Source organism: Thamnophis elegans, chromosome 7 (genome assembly GCF_009769535.1).
Source record: "Thamnophis elegans isolate rThaEle1 chromosome 7, rThaEle1.pri, whole genome shotgun sequence".
In the NCBI taxonomy this organism is placed as follows: domain Eukaryota; kingdom Metazoa; phylum Chordata; class Lepidosauria; order Squamata; family Colubridae; genus Thamnophis; species Thamnophis elegans.
Window position 1 is genome coordinate 77781232 of NC_045547.1, and position 18668 is coordinate 77799899.

The following is an 18668-nucleotide window of genomic DNA, read 5'->3' on the forward strand; positions in this document are numbered from 1 at the left end:
TTCTTTCCTCTTTTTCTCCCTTTCTCTTTTTCTCCCTTTCTCTCTTCTTTCTTTTTATTTTCTTTTTCTTTCTCTTTCTTTTTCTCCCTTTCTCTGCCTTTCTTTTTCTTTCTTTTCTCTTTTTCTCTCTTTCTTTCTCTCTGTTTCTCCCCTTTTCTTTTTCTTTATTTTGTTTCTCTCCTCTCTTTTTCTTTCTTTCCTTTTTCTTTCATTTTCCTTCTATCTCCCTTTCTCTCTTTTTCTTTTCTTTCTTTTTCTCCCTTTTTCTTTCTTTCTCTTTATTCTCTCTCTCTCTTTTCTTTCTGGTTTTTTTTTTGGCACAACAAATTCTAAGAAAACAGCCCGCAGCCACAAAAAAGAGCATTTCCTCAAAAGAATCAGCAGGTGATTCATTCTCTGAAGCTGCTACTTCTCTTTTTTATTTCTTGCAAAGTTACACCATTCTCTTGCTTCCCGTTCTCAGCGGTTCCCTTGCATCACAACAGGAAAAAGGTGTAAGGTTCACACACACCCTCCCAAAAAAATTAGAACCTCAGCAAAATCGCTTAAAAGAGAAAGGAGAAACCGAATGTGGGAAAATAAGGTTAAAAAAAAAAGATGTCCCTTCCCGAGAACATTTTGTTTTAAAACAATTGGCTGGACAGCCACATTTCAGGAAAATGACAAATGTTTGTGATGATTCGCAACCGACAAATGGTACAAAATGCAAAGTGTCAAGTGGAAAAAAAAAGTGCATGTACCTCCAAATAACAGGATGTGGTTATCGTTTCGGCAAACACTTCAATGTGCGGCAGGATGGCAATAGACAATGTTTACACGTGCTGTCATTGATCCCTGCCATCCTGCACATTATATCCAGAGCACATTTATGAAATGACTCAGTAAAAACTCACTGCCAAACTCTATGGAGATTCTCAGTCATCCAGATTGTGGTTGTCCCAAAGGTGCTTTTTTTCAAGAAGCAACCGGATTTTCTGGTTTTTCTTTGAAGACGTTTTGCTTCTCATCCAAGAAGCTTCTTCAGCTCTGACTGGATGGTTGGGAATAGAAGGATTGATATTCCTTGCAGACAACTGGTCATTTGCATCCTTTTAGAGGGTCGTTGAGGCCACCTGGAGCTTTATCTGTGTCCCCACAAATGGTGCAAAGGGGCGTGGAGCCTTCTCGGAACTGCTGAAAGGACTGAGTCATAGACTGGAGATAAATCTCCAGTCCACAACAGAGTCCTTTCAATCGTTTCAAGATGGCTCCATGGGCATTTGCAACACCCACGTGACCCTGAGGACACAGACAAGGCTCCCAGTGGCCTCAACGGCCCTCTAAAAGGATGCAAATGACCAGCTGTCTGCAAGGAGTCTAAATCCTTCCATTCCCCACCATTCATTCAGAACTGAAGAAGCTTCTTGGATGAAAACCGAAATGTCTTCAAAGAAAAACCAGAAAGTCCGGTTGCCTTTTGAAGAAAGAAAAAAAAAAAGCACCTCTGGGACTCACTGACAAAGATTCCTCTCCAAATAGCTGGAAACGGGCTCAACTAGATACCAGATTAAGGAAGATCTAGCTAGTTCTTGTTCAAAGGATGGATTCTATTGTCTAATTTTTTCTCCTTGCTCTCTTGTCTACGGTGAGGACTAGTGTAATGTGCTATTTCATGAAGTCTTAAGTCAGCTAGAGTTTGGGTTACAGGATCCTCAAAAGTTCTCCTGTGGCTTTTTTTAAAGGATTTAAACATGTTATTACTTTATCAACATATAAAATACAAAGAAAAATGAAAACAAGGGGGAAATAAGAGAGGAAAAGGGGAAGAGGGAAAGGTGTAGGGGAAAGGGAAAAGAGAAAGATCGTCGGAAGTTTTCTCCCCCCACTTTTTAAAGCATATACCGGTTCACAGAACCGAAGACAATTGTCCCTACCGGTTCAGCCAAACCGGACCGAACCGGGAGGATTACACCCCTGGGTGAAGTCAACAGTAGAAAGTCTTAGGTTAAAATTATGGGGGTTTGGGGATTTAACAACAGAGTCAGGTAGTGCATTCCAGGCGTTGACCACTCTGTTGCTGAAGTCGTATTTTCTGCAATCGAGTTTGGAGCGGTTTACCTTGAGTTTGTATCGATCGTTTGCCTGAGTATTATTGAGGTTGAAGCTGAAGAAGTCATTGACAGGTAGGACATTGCAGTGGATAATTTTGTGTACTACGCTTAGGTCAGACTGTAGGTGACGTAGTTCTAGGTTTTCCAAGCCCAAAATTTCAAGCCTGGTGGCATAAGGTATTCTGTTGCGAGTAGAGGAGTGGAGGACTCTTCTTGTGAAATACTCCTGGACTCTCTCAATTGTATTAATATCTGATATACAGTGCAGATTCCAGGCAGACAAGCTGTATTCGAGGATTGGTCTAGCAAAGGTTTTGTATGTCCTAGTTAGCAATACAATATTACTGTAGAAGAAACTTCGCAACATTCAGTTAACAACTCTTAATGCCTTTTTGGCAATGCTGTTACGGTGAGCTCTGGGGCTTAGATAATTTGATATGAGTACTCCTAGGTCCTTGACAGAGTGGGGGTCGTCTACAAGGTTGTATTGTGTTTAGTGTTCTGATTTTTTTTTTTTTTTTGCCAATGTGCCCCTCAAATAGTGGAAGACTGTTATCATGTCACACCTAGTCCTGCTCTTTATTAGACTAGACGCATCCTGCAGCTATTCATCTGTTGCTAATGAAGCTTTCGAAAGCCTTCTGCAGAGTTGAAGGTGTCAGGGTTCCAAATAGCATCCAAAAGTAAATCAGAGTCCAAGGCAAAAGATTCCTCAAAGTTCCAATTTATGAAGAGAGACATGTTGGCACATCTGGGAAAACCCGAATCTGAAAGCTTCCCGGTTTTCCCCACCCAGTTGAAAGTTCAAGATCCTGCCCCCACACCAGGGGTGGGTTCCTGCCAGTTCTAACCTCTTCTACAGAAGAGGTTCCACAAATCTACAGTGCCGTTTAGAACCGGTTCCAGCTCCCTCTCTCCGCCCGTCCGCACATCATCAAGATGAAGAGCGAGAGGAGGAATTCTGGGAGTTGAAGTCCACAAGTCTTAAAGCTGTCAAGTTTGAACACCCCTGGGTTTTTTTTTTTCTAAAGGGTTAGGGGTGCAAAGGTCTTGTAACTTGACAGCTTTAAGACTTGCGTGCTTCAATGCCAGAGTTCCTGAGCCAACATGACTGGAGGAGGAATTCTGGGAGTTGAAGTCCACAAGTCTTAAAGCTGTCAAGTTTGAACACCCCTGGGGTTTTTTTTTTCTAAAGGGTTAGGGGTGCAAGGGTCTTGTAACTTGACAGCTTTAAGACTAGTGTTTCAAATGCCAGAGTTTCTGAGCCAACATTTTGCTTGCTAAACAAGAGCGTTGTTAAGTGAGTTTCACCACATTTTACAAGTTGGCCACACCCACCCAGTCACATGGCTGGCAAGCCACTTCCACCCAGTCGCCACTGCCTCACACCCACAAGTCCATCACATGGTCCAATCTTCCACTGCCACATTGGCAGCTTCCACCCATCCAGTTCCGGCCAGGTGTAGAGACAAAGGATGACCTTGGATTTCTAGAAAGAATGTTGTTATGGCTACATATCACCCAACTCCGTACAATCCCCCCTCCTATTTTCCCACAGTAGAAAATGCACAATAGAATAATAGAAAGTGTGGCAGGCCTAAAGTCCAAAAAAGGAAAAGATTGCAGGCCTGACAGAAGGTCCTTTCTCAACTTTCAAAGAAGCCTTTACAATCCAGATTGCTTAAAAGCTTTTAACGGCTGTTAATTTCAAACGGTGCACTTTACTTGCCTTGAAAAATGCCGGGTTAAGGTCTCGATTTCAAAATGCACTGCAAACAGTTCAGTATATCAAATAAGTTTAGTGGGTAAATAAAAGCACAGCCAAGGGGTGTACCAAAAGTCATAGGCCAATTGCAGTACGTTTTGTTAACATCTTTTGCCAGAGAAAACGTGAACTCTTCAAAGGTTATGCAGCCAAGAAATAAGGAGCGTGTTTAGAAGTTGGTAACCAAAGCAAAGGTTTAATTTGCTTCATGAATTGTCAGTGGAGCTTAACATTTGGCTGATTAAAAGAAACAAACAAGTTGTGGCTTTGTGTTTTAGTTTAGCCACTCAGATCTTTTTTTTTTTTTTTACTATTGTCAAAAGTAAAACCTCAATATGGGAATGAATAAAAGAAAATGCCACAGGGGGAAAAAATTGCTGTTTGCTGATAAGATCAAAAGCAAACATGGATTTTCAGAAAGAATGGGATATCCCTACAGGAAGGCAGTTCACAATATTTTGTTGGGAGAAACGTCCTTCTGGGTTCAGTTCCAAGTGTGGGGAAAAAGACACTGGAAACATGGAGGCTGCTTGGAAAGATGGTTTAATGGTGGACAGCATCACGTGGCTTTGAGCTCCTGAACAGAAAAGGGGGGATCAGGTGCTTCCAGATGTTGGGTGAAGAAGAAAAAGAGGCAGAGATGCTGAAAGTCCCTGGTTTTATGCCCTCTCTGGCCTTTGATCTTGATCTTGTATTCTGATTGGTGGTCAGACTCCTATATGGGTCATGAAGGGGCAACTCTGTAGGCTGTGCTTTGAATCCAAGTTTGGTTGAGCATTGCTTCTTCCCAGATGTCCTGTGTTGAGTAAAGGGCTAATACTATCACGCCTTAATCCCATCCCCTTGGAGCTGAAGAGGAGGGGATCTTTGTTATGTATAGTAGACCAGCTCAGGCCTTTTAATGGCCCATTGACAAAGGTTGGGGCTGTAAGGAGTGACTTTGCTTCCTACCTAAAAACGTGTTTCTCCATTTCTTATCCAGGGAAATATAATATTCTGCCTTTTCAATATTTCTTAGGATATTTCATTTTTCTAGGAGAAGGGTGGGTGCTAACTTCCTACACGTTCTTGTGTCATTTAGTGGTAAGATCTGACAACAGAATAACAGAATTGGAAGGGACCTTGGAGGTCTTCTAGTCCAACCCGTTGCTCAATCAGGAGAATTTATACGGTTCCAGACAAGAGTTTGTCCAATCTCTTTTTAAAAACCTCCAGTGATGGAGCATTCACAACTTCTGGAGGCAAGTTATTCTACTGTTCCATGATTGTTCTCACTGTTAGGAAGTTTCTCCTTATTTCTGGATTGCTTCTATCCTCGGTTAGTTTCCACCCATTGCTTCTTGTTCTACCCTCAGGTGCTTTGGAGAATAGCTTGACTCCCTCTTCTTTGTGGCAACCCCTGAGATATCAAAACACTGCTATCATGTCTCCCCTGGTCCTTCTTTTCATTAAACTAGACATACCCAGTTCCTGCAATCATTCCTCGTATGTTTTAGCCTCCAGTCCCCTAATCCTCTTTGTTGCTCCTCTCTGCACTCTTTCTAGAGCAGGGGCGTCAAATTCGTTTTCATTGAGGGCCGCATCAAGGTTGTGTTGACCTTGGGGTGGGTGGGTGTAGTGAGCGCGGCCTGGGTGTGGCCAGCTCGATGTCACTCAAGTCTGGGGCACCTTTGGTGGTCCGAGCGCACTGCCAGCAAAAACCAGCTCCCCAACTCCGTTTTCAGCTGCAACGGCCTCCTGCAACCCTCTGCCAGGGAAAACGGAGTCCAGGAGGGCTGCACACAGCCTTTGCGAGCTCCGTTTTCAGCTGCGATGGCCTCCCGCAACCCTCTGCCAGGGAAAACTGCCAGAGGACTCGCTGGCAGAGGCACCGCGGGCTGGTCCTTCACTGTTTCCAGGCCAGCTCCACGGGCCTGATCTAAGCACCTTGCGGGCAGGATCCGGTCCCCAGGTCTTGAGTTTGACACCCCTGTTCTAGAGTCTCCACATCTTTTTTAGATTATGGCGACCAAAACTGAATGCAGTATTCCAAGTGTGGCCTTACCAAGGCCTTATAAAGTGGTATTAACCCTTCACGCGATCTTGATCCTATAATGCAGCCTAGAACTGTCTTGGCGTTTTTTGGCAGCTGCTGAAACATTCGTCTGTCTCATATTTAAGTGATGGTCCACTAGGATTGTCCACATTCAAGCCCTTTCTTGACTATTTAAAGCGGGGCTTACAATCGAAACAAAATTTGTCTTCCGTAGAATTGGTTTGGTGGAGCTGACCCATTGTTTGACAGCAATAGGAGTGAAAGTACATTTAGGTTTTATATTAGAATGGTTTCTACACAACGGATCATAACACAGGACAACTTGGCGTGTGTGTGTGGTTTTTTTTTTAAATGAAAGCTCAAATAAGGAACTTAAAGAGTTCCTCTTCTGAACAGAAACGGACCTTGCTTTATGATTCACGGAGAAAAGATTTATCCACCCCAAATGCAGAGATTTCTTCTCTTGCTAAAAGGACGACCTCCAAAAGCATGCTCAAAAAAATTAGCTTCTCCAGAGCGACAGGAAGATCTAATGGTAGAGGAGAAATCATCAAATGCACCGCGTACATGCAGAAGCATTGGCGGGCCACAAAAAACTCCTAATATCATCGATTGAGGCCTCTGTCTAGACAAGAGTGAACATTATTTATTATTTATTTATTTAATTTAATTTATTTATTTATTTGTCTTGTATGCCGCCCACTCCCGGAGGACTCCGGGCGGCTCACAAAAGACAAGGGAAAGGGGGGAAACGAGACAAAGACAACATATTAAAAACAAAACCAACATTCACAATTTCCGTGGAGGTAGATGCTTCTCAGCTCCCCCCAGCCTGCTGGAACAGCCAGGACTTGGTGGCTTTGCGGAAGGCCGGGAGGGTAGTAAGGGTCCGGATCTCAACAGGGAGCTCGTTCCAGAGGGCCGGAGCTGCAACAGAGAAGGCTCTCCCCCGGGGAGTCGCCAGCCGACATTGGCTGGCAGATGGAATCCGGAGGAGACCCAACCTGTGCGATCTAAATGCAGGGGTTTCCAACATTGGGATTTGGGGAGTTGAAGTCCCCGAGTCTTAAAGTGTGCAAGTTTGGACATCCCTGATTTAATGGTTATGGCACTGATCAAGACGAGATTTACCGTTTGGTCCATATTTCATTTTTGCCGCTCGGATTTTCAGCTTTTTGAGTAACAGGTCAGTTTCTTGATCATAGGATAATAAGAGTTGGAAAGGACTTTGGGGTTACTTTAGTCCACCCCCTGCTCAAGCAGGAGACCCTATACCAGTGATGATGAACCTTTTTGGTACCCAAAGAGGAACATGTGTGCAAATGCCCACGCCGGAGCACCGAAAACCCAGCAGGCTGATGCACATGCCCACTCCAGCCAGCTGGTCTTTGGGCTTCTGGCACACGCATGCACCGGCCAGCTGGCCTTCATGCACGCCAAAGCACTGGAAAACTGAAGACCAGCTGGTCGACGCCCGCATACCTGCTTTTGGGATGGTTTGGGCCATTTTATGGGCCATTTTCAGGCCATTTTTGGGGGCGCTTTCGGGCAGTTTTTTGGGCCATTTTTTTTGGAGGGGGAGTGATTTCCTGGACCGTTTTCATGCCATTTTCTGGAGCTCCGGCGCCCACGAAGACCAGATGGCCGGTGCACATCTGCACACCACAAACCAGAAGAGCAGTGGGTGATGGCACACTTGCCCACCAGAGAGGGCTCTGCATGCCACAGGTTTGCCATCACAGCTCTGTACCATTCTGGACAAATGGATATCCAATCTCTTGAAAAATCTCCAGTCGATGGAGCACCCACAGCTTCTGCAGGCAAACAACTCCCTCATCCAGGTCATGGTTGTCCCAAAGGTGCTTTTTTCAGGAGGCAACTGGACTTTCTTGCTTTTTCCTTTGGAAGATGTTTCGCTTCTCATCCAAGAAGCTTCTTCAGCTCTGACTGGATGGTTGGGTGTTGTGACTCAGTAGAAACCTCCTGTGAGTTGTTTCGGGATGCTCACAGGAGATGTTAACGAGCAGCTGTGGCTTGTTAGGATCTCTCCTCCTGAGGATAAAAATGACTGATGGTGCCACGCCCGAGTTGCAGAAGTCAACGTTCGTTCGTTTGTTCGTTCCGTTCTATTCCATTCCGTTCCTGTTCTAGTCAAGGTTCCCTGCTCGTGTTCATGATTCAAAGAAACCAACTTAGATAAGTGGTTTGCTGTAAGAGTTTGTTTTTGCATTTGCTGTTTAACTTTTTGCCAGAGAATTTATCTATGTTTATTTGGGCTCGTAGCCAGCAAAAGCCGGGACTGATAAAAATATTTCCTTTGAAGTTCTGTCTGGCTGTCGTTTCTGAATGAAAAAGGTGGGGGTCAGAACAGTTGGGAATGGAAGGATTGATATTCCTTGCAGACAGCTGGTCATTTGCATCCTTTTAGAGGGTCCTTGAGGCCACCTGGAGCTTTATCTGTGTCCCCACAAATGGTGCAAATGGGCGTGGAGCCTTCTTGGAACTGCTGAAAGGACTGAGTCGTAGACTGGAGATAGATCTCCAGTCCACAACAGAGTCCTTTCAATCGTTCCAAGATGGCTCCACAGGCATTTGCAACACCCAGGTGACTCTGAGGACACAGAAAGCCTCAGGTGGCCTCAATGACTCTCTAAAAGGATGCAAATGACCAGCTGTCTGCAAGGAGTCTAAATGCTTCCATTCCCCACTGTCAGAGCTGAAGAAGCTTCTTGGATGAGAAGTGAAACGTCTTCAAAAGAAAAAAACAAGAAAGTCAAGTTGCCCCCTGAAAAAAGCACCTTTGGGACAATCCATTTCATAGATTAATTGTTCTCACTGTCAGGAAATGTCTCCTTCGTTGCAGGTTGCTTGTCTCCTTGATTAGTTTCCACCCATTGCTTCTTGTTCTACCCTCAGGTGCTTTGGAGATCAGGCTGAGCCTTTCCTCTCTGTGGCAGCCCCTCAATTACTGGAAGACTGCTATCATGTCTCCCCCTAGTCCTTCTCTTCGTTAGACTGGACCAGAGATGGCGAACTTTTTCGAAACCGAGTGCCCGAACTAGAATGCGCATGCATGCATGCCAGCCAGCTGGTCTTTGAGTTTCCGGCACGCACATGCACGCTGGCCATCTGGTTTTTGCGTGCACGCAAGCACTGGAAACCCAAAGACCAGCTGGCTGGCACACACAATGCCTCGTTTTTGGATCAATTTTTTTGGCTGTTTTCCAGGCCGTTTTTGAGGCTGTTTCCGGCACCCACAACGATCAGCTGGCCAGAAACCAGAAGAGCAATAGCAGTTAGACTTATATACCGCTTCATAAGGCTTTCAGCCCTCTCTAAGCGGTTTACAGAGTCAGCATATCGCCCCCAACAACAATCCGGGTCCTCATTTGACCCACCTCGGAAGGATGGAAGGCTGAGTCAACTCTGAGCCGGTGAGATTTGAACAGCCGAACTGCAGAACTGCAGTCAGCTGAAGTGGCCTGCAGTGCTGCATTTAACCACTGTGCCACCTCGGCTCTAGCGAAGCTGGCGACGGCACAGTGCATGCTACAGGTTCGCCATCACAGGACTAGACATGCCTAGTTCCAGAGGTGGGTTTCTCGCCCCGTTCCAACCGGTTCGGTTGGAACGGGACCGGCGGCGTCCTCGTGCACGTGCGCGGTGCACGCATGCGTACTAGGGTCTGCGCAATGCTCCAGCTGCTCCTGGACGATCGCGCAGGCGCTGTATGCATCCTGCACATGTGTGGAAGCGCAGAACTCGTCAAAACCGGGTAAGGACCGCGGGCGGGCGGGCGTGCCCTTTGCCGTTCCCGGAAGTTACTTACTTCCGGGTTCGGCGACCAACCGGTTCGCAGGGACCGCCGCGAACCGGTTGAAACCCACCCCTGCCTAGTTCCCTCAGTCGTTCATCACATGATTTAGCCTCCAGGCTCCTCCTTTTTAAAAATGCCTTAATAAATTCGACCTGGCAATGGGAAGGGAAGTGGAGAGGCCGGCGGGCTGGCTGAGAAAGTGCCAGTCAACTCAACTGTCTCCTTTTACCCACTTCCTTCCTGCTCAGTGTGTGTCTTCTGCCTCACCACCAAACTGCCCGAGCCAGTCTGGTAGCGGCACATTCTCCTATTGCTTTCAATAGGGCTGTGTTGCCTTCAACGGGGCTACCGTCCCTGCCCTGCAGAAATCCAGACAACCCTTAGATCACTTGGGTTATTTTGCAGTTTGTGTACGGATAAACCTAATTTCTATGCTCAATCCCACTTGGGAGACGCTGGGGGAGGAAGCAGAAGCAAAACAGATCAAAGGAAGTAAACACCAATTGAGTTAGCGGAGGAGAGCCTTCTCGGTAGCAGCTCCGACCCTTTGGAACGATCTCCCCGTGGAGATTCGTACCCTCACCACCCTCCAGACCTTCCGCACAGCCGTTAAAATCTGGCTATCCCGTCAGGCCTGGGGCTAAAGACTGTAACCCACCTGAATGGTATGAATGTTGTGCTTTTTAATTATGTATTGTTCTTACGTGTTAAATGTTTGTTTCCTCCCCCCTCGAGTTGTAAGCCGCCCTGAGTCTCCCCAGGGAAAAGGGCGGCATATAAATAAACTTTCATAACTCATAACTCATAACCCTGGTCCTTCTCTTCACTAGACTAGCCAGATGTTTATGAACTCTGTATCATAAACATCCTAAAATGCTAGCACACATTTGGCCAGCTCACTGCTTAGACCTTAAGCCAAGATAATTTATGAACAAGTTAAAAAAAACATTCTGACAGAATTGAGAAACTCTTAAACAGAGGTGTCAAACTGGATTTCTTTGAGGGCCGGATCAGCATTGTTCTCCACAGCGGTGTTCTCCACAGGCCAGCGGGTGGAGAGGGGAGCAGGAAGGGGGGAAATGGGACAGACACCTCCTACAGCATCCTGCTGGCCAAAACAGGGCATGGGGGTGTCACGCGCAGGGTTCTGCACCTCGTTTTTGCCCTCCCCAGCCTCCAGCAGCACCATCATACCGGCCAAAAACGGGCCGCACACAACCCGTTTTCAGCCTCCCTGGCTTCTAGCAACACTCTGCCAGCCAAAAATGGGCCGCCCTGGAGGCCTCACTGGCAAAGTGCTGCTGGAAGCTGGGGAGGCCGAAAACGGGCCAAGCAGGGCTGTGTGTGGCTCGTTTTAGCCGGCAGCGGCACTGCGGGCTGGTCCTTTGATATTTCCTGGCCGGCCCCATAGACCAGATTTAAACATCCCCTACTCTAAAAGAAGCCTAAGAAGATGGCTTCAAAGGAGAAGAATGATTGGTTGGTATAAAGCAGTGGTGGGTTCCTATTGGTTCGGATCAGTTCGGCCAAACCTGTAGTGGTTTTGCGGTCTGGGTCACTGGAACCGGCAACGACCCAGGTCTGCCACGCCCCTGAACCAGTTCTCCTACGGCGGCGCCATCTTGATTCTCCATGCTGCACATGCACAGAATGATTTTCATTGCACAAATGTAATGTTTTTTCCCCATTTTTTAACATTTTGTGCATACGCAGATCGATTTATGGGCAAAAAGTGCGCCCGCACCATAACGGCGGTAATGCCGATAGCAACCCACCCCTGATATATAACGTCCTCGTTTCTCCAGAAATGATGAGGCAGGAAGGAGGCCAGGTTCATTCTGAACGCTAACTCTGCAGAGGAAGAAGCTTCCCACTCGGTTATCGGGGGGAGAAATTCTAGCTTATCGTCTTAACATTTGAAACAAAAGTCCCACGCGGGAAAATGTGCCTTCACTTGCATACCTGAATTTGGAGGACCACCAAATCAGCATCAAGCGTCCTCTTGGTGGGCAACATTTTGACGGACAATTCAATCTGCCTCTTTTTCTCGATCATCTTCAATTTTAGATAGCGTATCTTCTCATCCATCACATTGATCTCGATGTCGCCGTTTCGGCTCATCATTTCCTGAATGTTGATTTTTTCGTAAAAAATGCAGACTTCTTCTTCGCGCTCAATGAGCTGAACGCCACTGTAATGAAGGAAGGACGGTAAAAGTACATTATAAAAGTTCTGATTCCCTGTAAGCCTCACGTCAAGCGGAATACAGGCAGTCCTCGACTTACAGACGTTCATTTAGTGACTGTTCAAAGTTACAACGGCACTAAAAAAAAAAGTGATTTCACAGTTACAACCTTTGCAGCATCCCCACAGTCACATGAGATCAAAATTGAAATGCTTGGCAACTGACTCATATTTATGACGGTTGCAGCATCCCGGAATCATGTGATCGCCTTTTGCGACCTTCTAACAAGCAAAGTCAATGGGGAAGTCAGATTCACTTAACAGTCAGATTACTAATTTAACAGCTGCAGTGATTCGCTTAACAACTGTGGCAAGAAATGTCATTAAAATGGGGCAAAATTCACTTAACAAATGTCTCACTTAACGACCGAAATTTGGGGCTCAATTTTGGACATTAGTGAAGGACTATCTGGATTAACAGTACATTTATTGTCAGTAAAATTGAAAATATTTTAATTAAAAGGTGTTATTTTCTCTTCCTTTATGTTTTGTATATTCAAGAATAATTTCTGGGCGTCGGCTAGAATATCAACTGTATTTTCGGAGTCGAAATAATTTAAAACAGCATGACTAATACTTTTGGTTCTTGGTTAGTTTTTTATTCAATCTCTGAACAAATTGTCCATTAAAATATAATTCCCTATTGCTTAGAAATCAATTCCTATTTTTAAGAAGAGTCACAGAAGTGACTACTTCAAATACACGTAAAAGCACATTCTTTATTAGTCTTTTAAAGGCAAATTACTAAAAGTAAACGTTTGCTTCTCAAATAATAAAGACGGGATAAAACTCAAATAAATCAATCAAATAAATCATTCAGCATTATTGCCACGGAGTTATGCAGATTATATTATCGTGCAGTCACACCATCCAGAAATGATTTCAACGGCGCACTCTTACAAATGCTTATTTGGAAATTAACCCATCTATGTTCATCTTCAAAACTTAGTCAAATTAACAAAGGACAAGAATGATACTTATTAAGCTACATTTTCTGTACAGGTGGTCCTCAATTAATAAGAGTTTATTTAGTGACTATTTGAAGTTACAACGGCACTGAAACAAAGCAACATAACCATTTTCCACACTTACGACCATTGTGCTATCCCCGTGATCACATGATCAAACTTCAGACAGTGGGCAACTGACTCATAGTTATGACGGCCGCAGTGTCCCCTGGGGATGTGATCCCCTTTTGCAACCTTCTCACAAGTCACCGGATTCACTTAGCAGCCATGTTGCTAATGTACAGTAGCACCTACAGTGATTTAGTGGCAGGAAAGGTCGTAAAATTGGGGCAAAGCTCACTTAAGAAACGTCTCGCTTAGCAACAGAAATATTGCGGTCGTTAGTCGAGGACGACCTGCCTTAACATTACATTTATTGCCAGTAAAATCAAAGATGTTTTAATTAAAAGGTATTGTTTTCTCTTCTTTTACATTTTGTATATTCAAGAGTAATTTCAGGACATTGGCTAGAACCGTGATGGCAAACCTATGGCTCGCGTGCCAGAAGTGGCATGCAGAGTCAACTCTGTGGGCACGCACACCATCGTCTGCTGCTCTTCTGCTTTCTGGTGAGCATATGGAGGCTGGCTGCTGGTCTTTGCGGGTACCGGAGCTCTGGAAAACAGCCTGAAAATGGCCCCCAAAATGGCCTGAAAACAGCCTGAAAATGGCCTGAAAAAACAGCCTGAAAATGGCCCGAAAAATGGCCTAAAAACGGCCTGAAAATAGCCCAAAAATGACCTGAAAGGCTGAAAATGGCACAAAATGGCTATGGAAACGATTAAAAAACGGCCTGAAAATAGCCTGAAAATGGCCTGAAAAAACAGCCCAATAATGGCCTGAAAAACAGGCTGAAAATGGCTCAAAACAGCCATGGAAACGATTAAAAAGCAGCCTGAAAAATGCACTGAAAATAGCCTGAAAAACAGGCTGAAAACAACCCAAAACGGCCATGAAAATGTTTAAAATGCGGTCTGAAAAACTCTGAAAATAGCCTCAAAATGGCCTGAAAAAAATGGCCTGAAAATGGCCTGAAAAACAAGCTGAAAATGGCCCAAAACGGCCATGGAAAGAATTGAAAAACGGCCCAGAAAATGGCCTGAAAATGCCCAAAAAATGCCCAAAAACCAGGCATGCACATGCCGACCAGCTGGTCTTTGCATTTCCGGCCCTCTGGAGCACATATGCACGGACCTTCCGTTTTGGGCACTCAGTGCTGAAAAAGTTTGCCATCATTGGGCTAAAATATCAACCCGATTTTGGGAATCAAAATAATTAAAAACAGAATGGCTGCTATTTTTTTGTTCTCCGTTTTTGTTCCACCTCCAAACAAATTGACTCCCTGTATAACTCTGCCAACGAAGGCATTCAAGGGCCCGTCTCCATACCTTTCATTTCGCCGCTGGACAGCCTTCTCGTATGTCTTACGCAACTGGACCATTTCCTCCTCGATCTGGGTGAGCGTGTTGGTCAGCCGTTCGACGTCCATCAGCTGCTGCTCCCGTTTCTCCTTCATTTCCTGGACGGTCTGATAAACCTTGCAGACATCGCTCTGAATGCTGTCCTTGATCGCAACGTTGTTGGAATACTTCATCTGATATTTCTGCAGTTTTCTAAAGGCAGGGAAAAACATAAAAGGGTGGGGTGGCACCCCTGTGGTTAGAATGCATTACTGCAGGCTAATTCTGCTGACTGCCGGTTGCCTGCAGTCTAATTTCTAATGCTGGATTTTCCCCCTTACCAGAGGGAGCCCTCTTGTGGAGTACTGTGAAGTCATTACCATGGCAACTCCTCTGAGCTGTACAGTAGAAGCTATTTTAATGCAGTACAGTAGAAGCCATCTTAAGGCACAACAGGCTGTATCTTAACAGAACACACACCCCGAGGGGTGTTAGGGGTGTAGATAGATAGATAGATAGATAGATGATAGATAGATAGATAGATAGATAGATAGATAGATAGATAGATTAGATTAGATTAGATTAATAGATAGATAGATAGATAGATAGATAGATAGATAGATAGATAGATATAGATAGATAGATTAGATTAGATAGATAGATAGATAGATAGATAGATAGATAGATAGATAGATATAGATAGATAGATAGATAGATGATAGATAGATGATAGATAGATAGATAGATATAGATATAGATATATAGAGAGAATAAATTGACTGCTTTTTATAACCTGCTTTATGCTACTGCAACAGAAGGAGTGAGAAGTCAATGCCATTTCCCCTTCAGCCCCTCCCCACTTATCTTTCCCCTTCCCCTCTCCACTGTTGTCCTCCCATTTTCTTCTGTATTTTTGTATTTTATTCTATAATCAAATAAAAGGTTTAAAGGGTAAAGAGTACAATTGAGAGGCAATTATCAAAAAGAAAAGCATCCTAATTTTTTTTTAAAAAAAACACACCCTGATTTCTAAATGAAATCAAGAAAATGGTATGATTCCCATATCTCAAGGGTTGCCACAAAGAACAAGGGGTCAAGCTATTCTCCAAAACACCCGAGGGCAGGACCAGAAGCAATGGATGGAAAGTAATCAAGAAGAGAAGCAACCTAGAATTAAGGAACAAAATTCCTATCAGTGAGAAAGTTAATCAGTGGAACAACTCGCCTCCAGAAGTTGCGAATGCTCCAATACTGGAAGTTTTTAAGAAAACATTGGACTATTCTATTCTATTCTCAAATTATTTTTCAGGTGAATTGTTTACCTGGATACTCACCTCTCTTTAATTACGGCATTGTTCCTTAAGATTTCCATCTCATTATCCAGCATTTTGACTTTGTCTTTCATTTCATTTGTTTTCTGGCGAGCGCAGTGTACAAGGCTCACCAACTTGTTTCTCTCGTGCCGCACGACGTCGTACAGTTTGGCAAATTCTTTCATCCTGAAACACCCCCCCCCCCAAAAAAAAATATTTTAAGGAAAATGTTGATGCATCAACTTTCTTTTTTTGGGTGGTGGGTCAACCTTATGCCAGCAAAAACCCCATGGAAATAGTGCTCTTACTGTCTCTGGATTTCTCTCTGTTTCTTGGTATGCTCCCTGATTTCAAAGTTTTTCGTTTTTATTTCTGCAATGATGTTGTTCAGACGCATCTGCAAAAGACGAATATCAGTGGATATTGGGGAGTGGTTAGAATTGCAAGGTCCTTTCTAAAGTTCAAGGAGATAAATCTTACTCAAGAGTATCATTCTGTAGTTCAAAAATAGAATACGGTATTCTCAGAAACTGACAGGGATGCGGTGGCGCAGCGGCTAAGACGCTGAGATTGTCGATCAGAAAGATCGGCAGTTCGGCGGTTCAAAACCCTAGCGCCGCGTAATGGAGCGAGCTCCCGTGACTTGTCCCAGTTTCTGCCAACCTAGCAGTTCAAAAGCACGTAAAATCTCAAGTAGAAAAATAAGGACCACCTTTGATGGGAAGGTAACAGCGTTCCGTGCATTTAAGTCATGCCAGCCACGTGACCACGGAGACATCTTTGGACAACGCTGGTTCTTTGGCTTTGAAACGGAGATGAGCACCGCCCCCTAGAGTCGGGAACTACTAGCACATACGTGCAAGGGGAATCTTTACTTTTATTCTCAGAAACAAAAATGGAGCTAGATTATCAGCAAAGCATGACGACGGATTAAACAAAGCTCCAACGCGTTTGCATTTCGCACTACTGAGACAGGGAGGCAAATGCAACCCGAAAGACTCTACAGGGAGTCCTCTACTTACGACCGCAATTGAGACCAAGATTTATGTTGTTAAGTGGGACATTTGTGAAGTGAGCTTTGCCTCATTTTACGACCTTTCTTGCCCCAGTTGTTAAGCAAATTGTGGCTGTCGTTACATTAGTCGCACGGTGGCTTTCCCCCATTGCTTTGGCTCTTCAGAAGATGGCAAAAAGGAATCACATGATCCCGGGGATCAATTCCTTGTGTGTCCAATCACACTTGGCCAATCAAGAATTCTATTCTGTATTGTAAGCAGTGGTGGTATTCAGCCAATTCGGATCGGTTTGAGCAAATCGGTAATGGTGACTTGACCACCCACCCCGCTGCTATGCCATCCTATTTAGCCACATTTTCTAAGTCGCGCACATGCGTGCAAGCCACATGCGTGCAAGCCACATGCAGATGCAGAAGGCGCACACGCACTTTTCCAGTGCGTAGCAAACTGGTGGTAAAATTATGTGCAAGACACCTCTGGTGGTAAATCAGAATGATCATCCCCCAGATTAAAAAAACATGGAAATGAAAGATACTAGAGAATGCTATCAATACAAGAATAATAGAAAGATATCGGATATAACATCAAGATATATTATTATTGGATAGCTTGAAGATGATGCAATGAATTGTTATAACATAAACGATCCCAATATTTAGTATATCTCATTGGAAACGAAGGAATAATAGTGATAGTCAAACAAATGAGGTATAACGATAATAATGTATATAAACATATTTGATTTGATAATATGTGATTTCACATAAATTATAAGGGATGACTATGGAAAGGATGCACAAAAACCTTGTAACCAATCGACATACTGTATGTAATGGAAGATGGTTTTATGTTTTATGTGTTGTTTGTCTGTCTAAAAATAAAAACTTTTTTTATAAAAAGTTCGGAGAGGCCTGGTATCTCTATTCTCGTCTCAAAAGAAATGATGGGCTTAACTAAGCTAATACAGGTAGGCGTAACAGAAAAAAAAAAGACTTACCTAGCATTCCGTTAGCAGTCCTAATTCTGGTGATTCCCCATGGCAAGTGAATGCAGTAGAGGAAGAAGAACAATGATATTACATATAAGTTTAGCCTTGCCATTGGCCCAGATTTGACAGAGGCGGGCAGCATGGTTTCAGTGATGAAAACGAATGGGGAAGAAATTGTGAAGAAGTCAAAAATCTACTCTATAGAGCAGGGGTTTATAGACGGTCAACGGTTTTGAAGGCAGAGGAGGTCTCTACGCAGAGGTGGGTTCCTACCAGTTCGCACCTATTCGGTAGAACCGGTTCGTCAAATCTACCGAACCGGTTAGAAGAGATTCCACCAGGGGACCCGGAAAGCAGGCCACACCTACAGAAGAGGTCCCAAAAATTTTTGAAACCCACCACTGGTCCTTGGATATGATTATTCTACACTATCATGCTCCTATTTACAAAACTCAGTGCCTCTGTGAAAGGTAAGGATGACTACTGCGTTTGTGGTGCAATCAGAACATTGCGTGTGTTGAAGTTGTTTTAACGCAAACCAAAGATGCCTTTTAGAAAACAAGTTTGCATCATATTCTTATGCATGCCAGTGCTGTGTGTGAGGTAATTTAAGGTGGTTCTGACAAGTGTCGTCGGCATCTTCATATCCGGTCACATGGGTGGCAAGCCACTCCCATCCGGTCACATGGGTGGCAAGCCACTCCCACAAAGGAGGCCACACCCACAGAGTAGGTTCGAACAATTTTTGAAACCCACCACTGTCTCTACGCCCCAATGGCAGATAAAGCAGCAGAACCATCATCTAGGAGAAGGGAAACTCTGATCACCAACCTCCACTGCCTTGTGGCTCTATCCACTACTGGAAAAGGCTTCGGGAGTCAACCTCGAGGCAAAATCCAGAGCCGGAGTCCCGGAAGCAGTTCGTGACTGTGTGCAACCATGTTCTGGTAACTCCTGTGACGCAGCTGGAACCAATCGCATCAGTTTCTGCCA

At 44.5% G+C, this 18668-nt stretch overlaps 1 protein-coding gene across 1 annotated transcript in view; it reads right to left on the reverse strand.

The window, feature by feature from the left end:
• Nucleotides 1-18668, reverse strand: part of LOC116511715 (coiled-coil domain-containing protein 146-like) — a 47669-nt gene that overhangs the window by 8802 nt on the left and 20199 nt on the right. The window contains exons 10-13 of the mRNA XM_032221884.1: nt 15980-16068; nt 15693-15857; nt 14347-14571; nt 11670-11898 (exon numbers count right to left, since the gene is read on the reverse strand). Coding sequence (XP_032077775.1) covers nt 11670-11898; nt 14347-14571; nt 15693-15857; nt 15980-16068 — 708 coding nt within the window. The remainder of the gene's footprint in view (nt 1-11669; nt 11899-14346; nt 14572-15692; nt 15858-15979; nt 16069-18668) is intronic.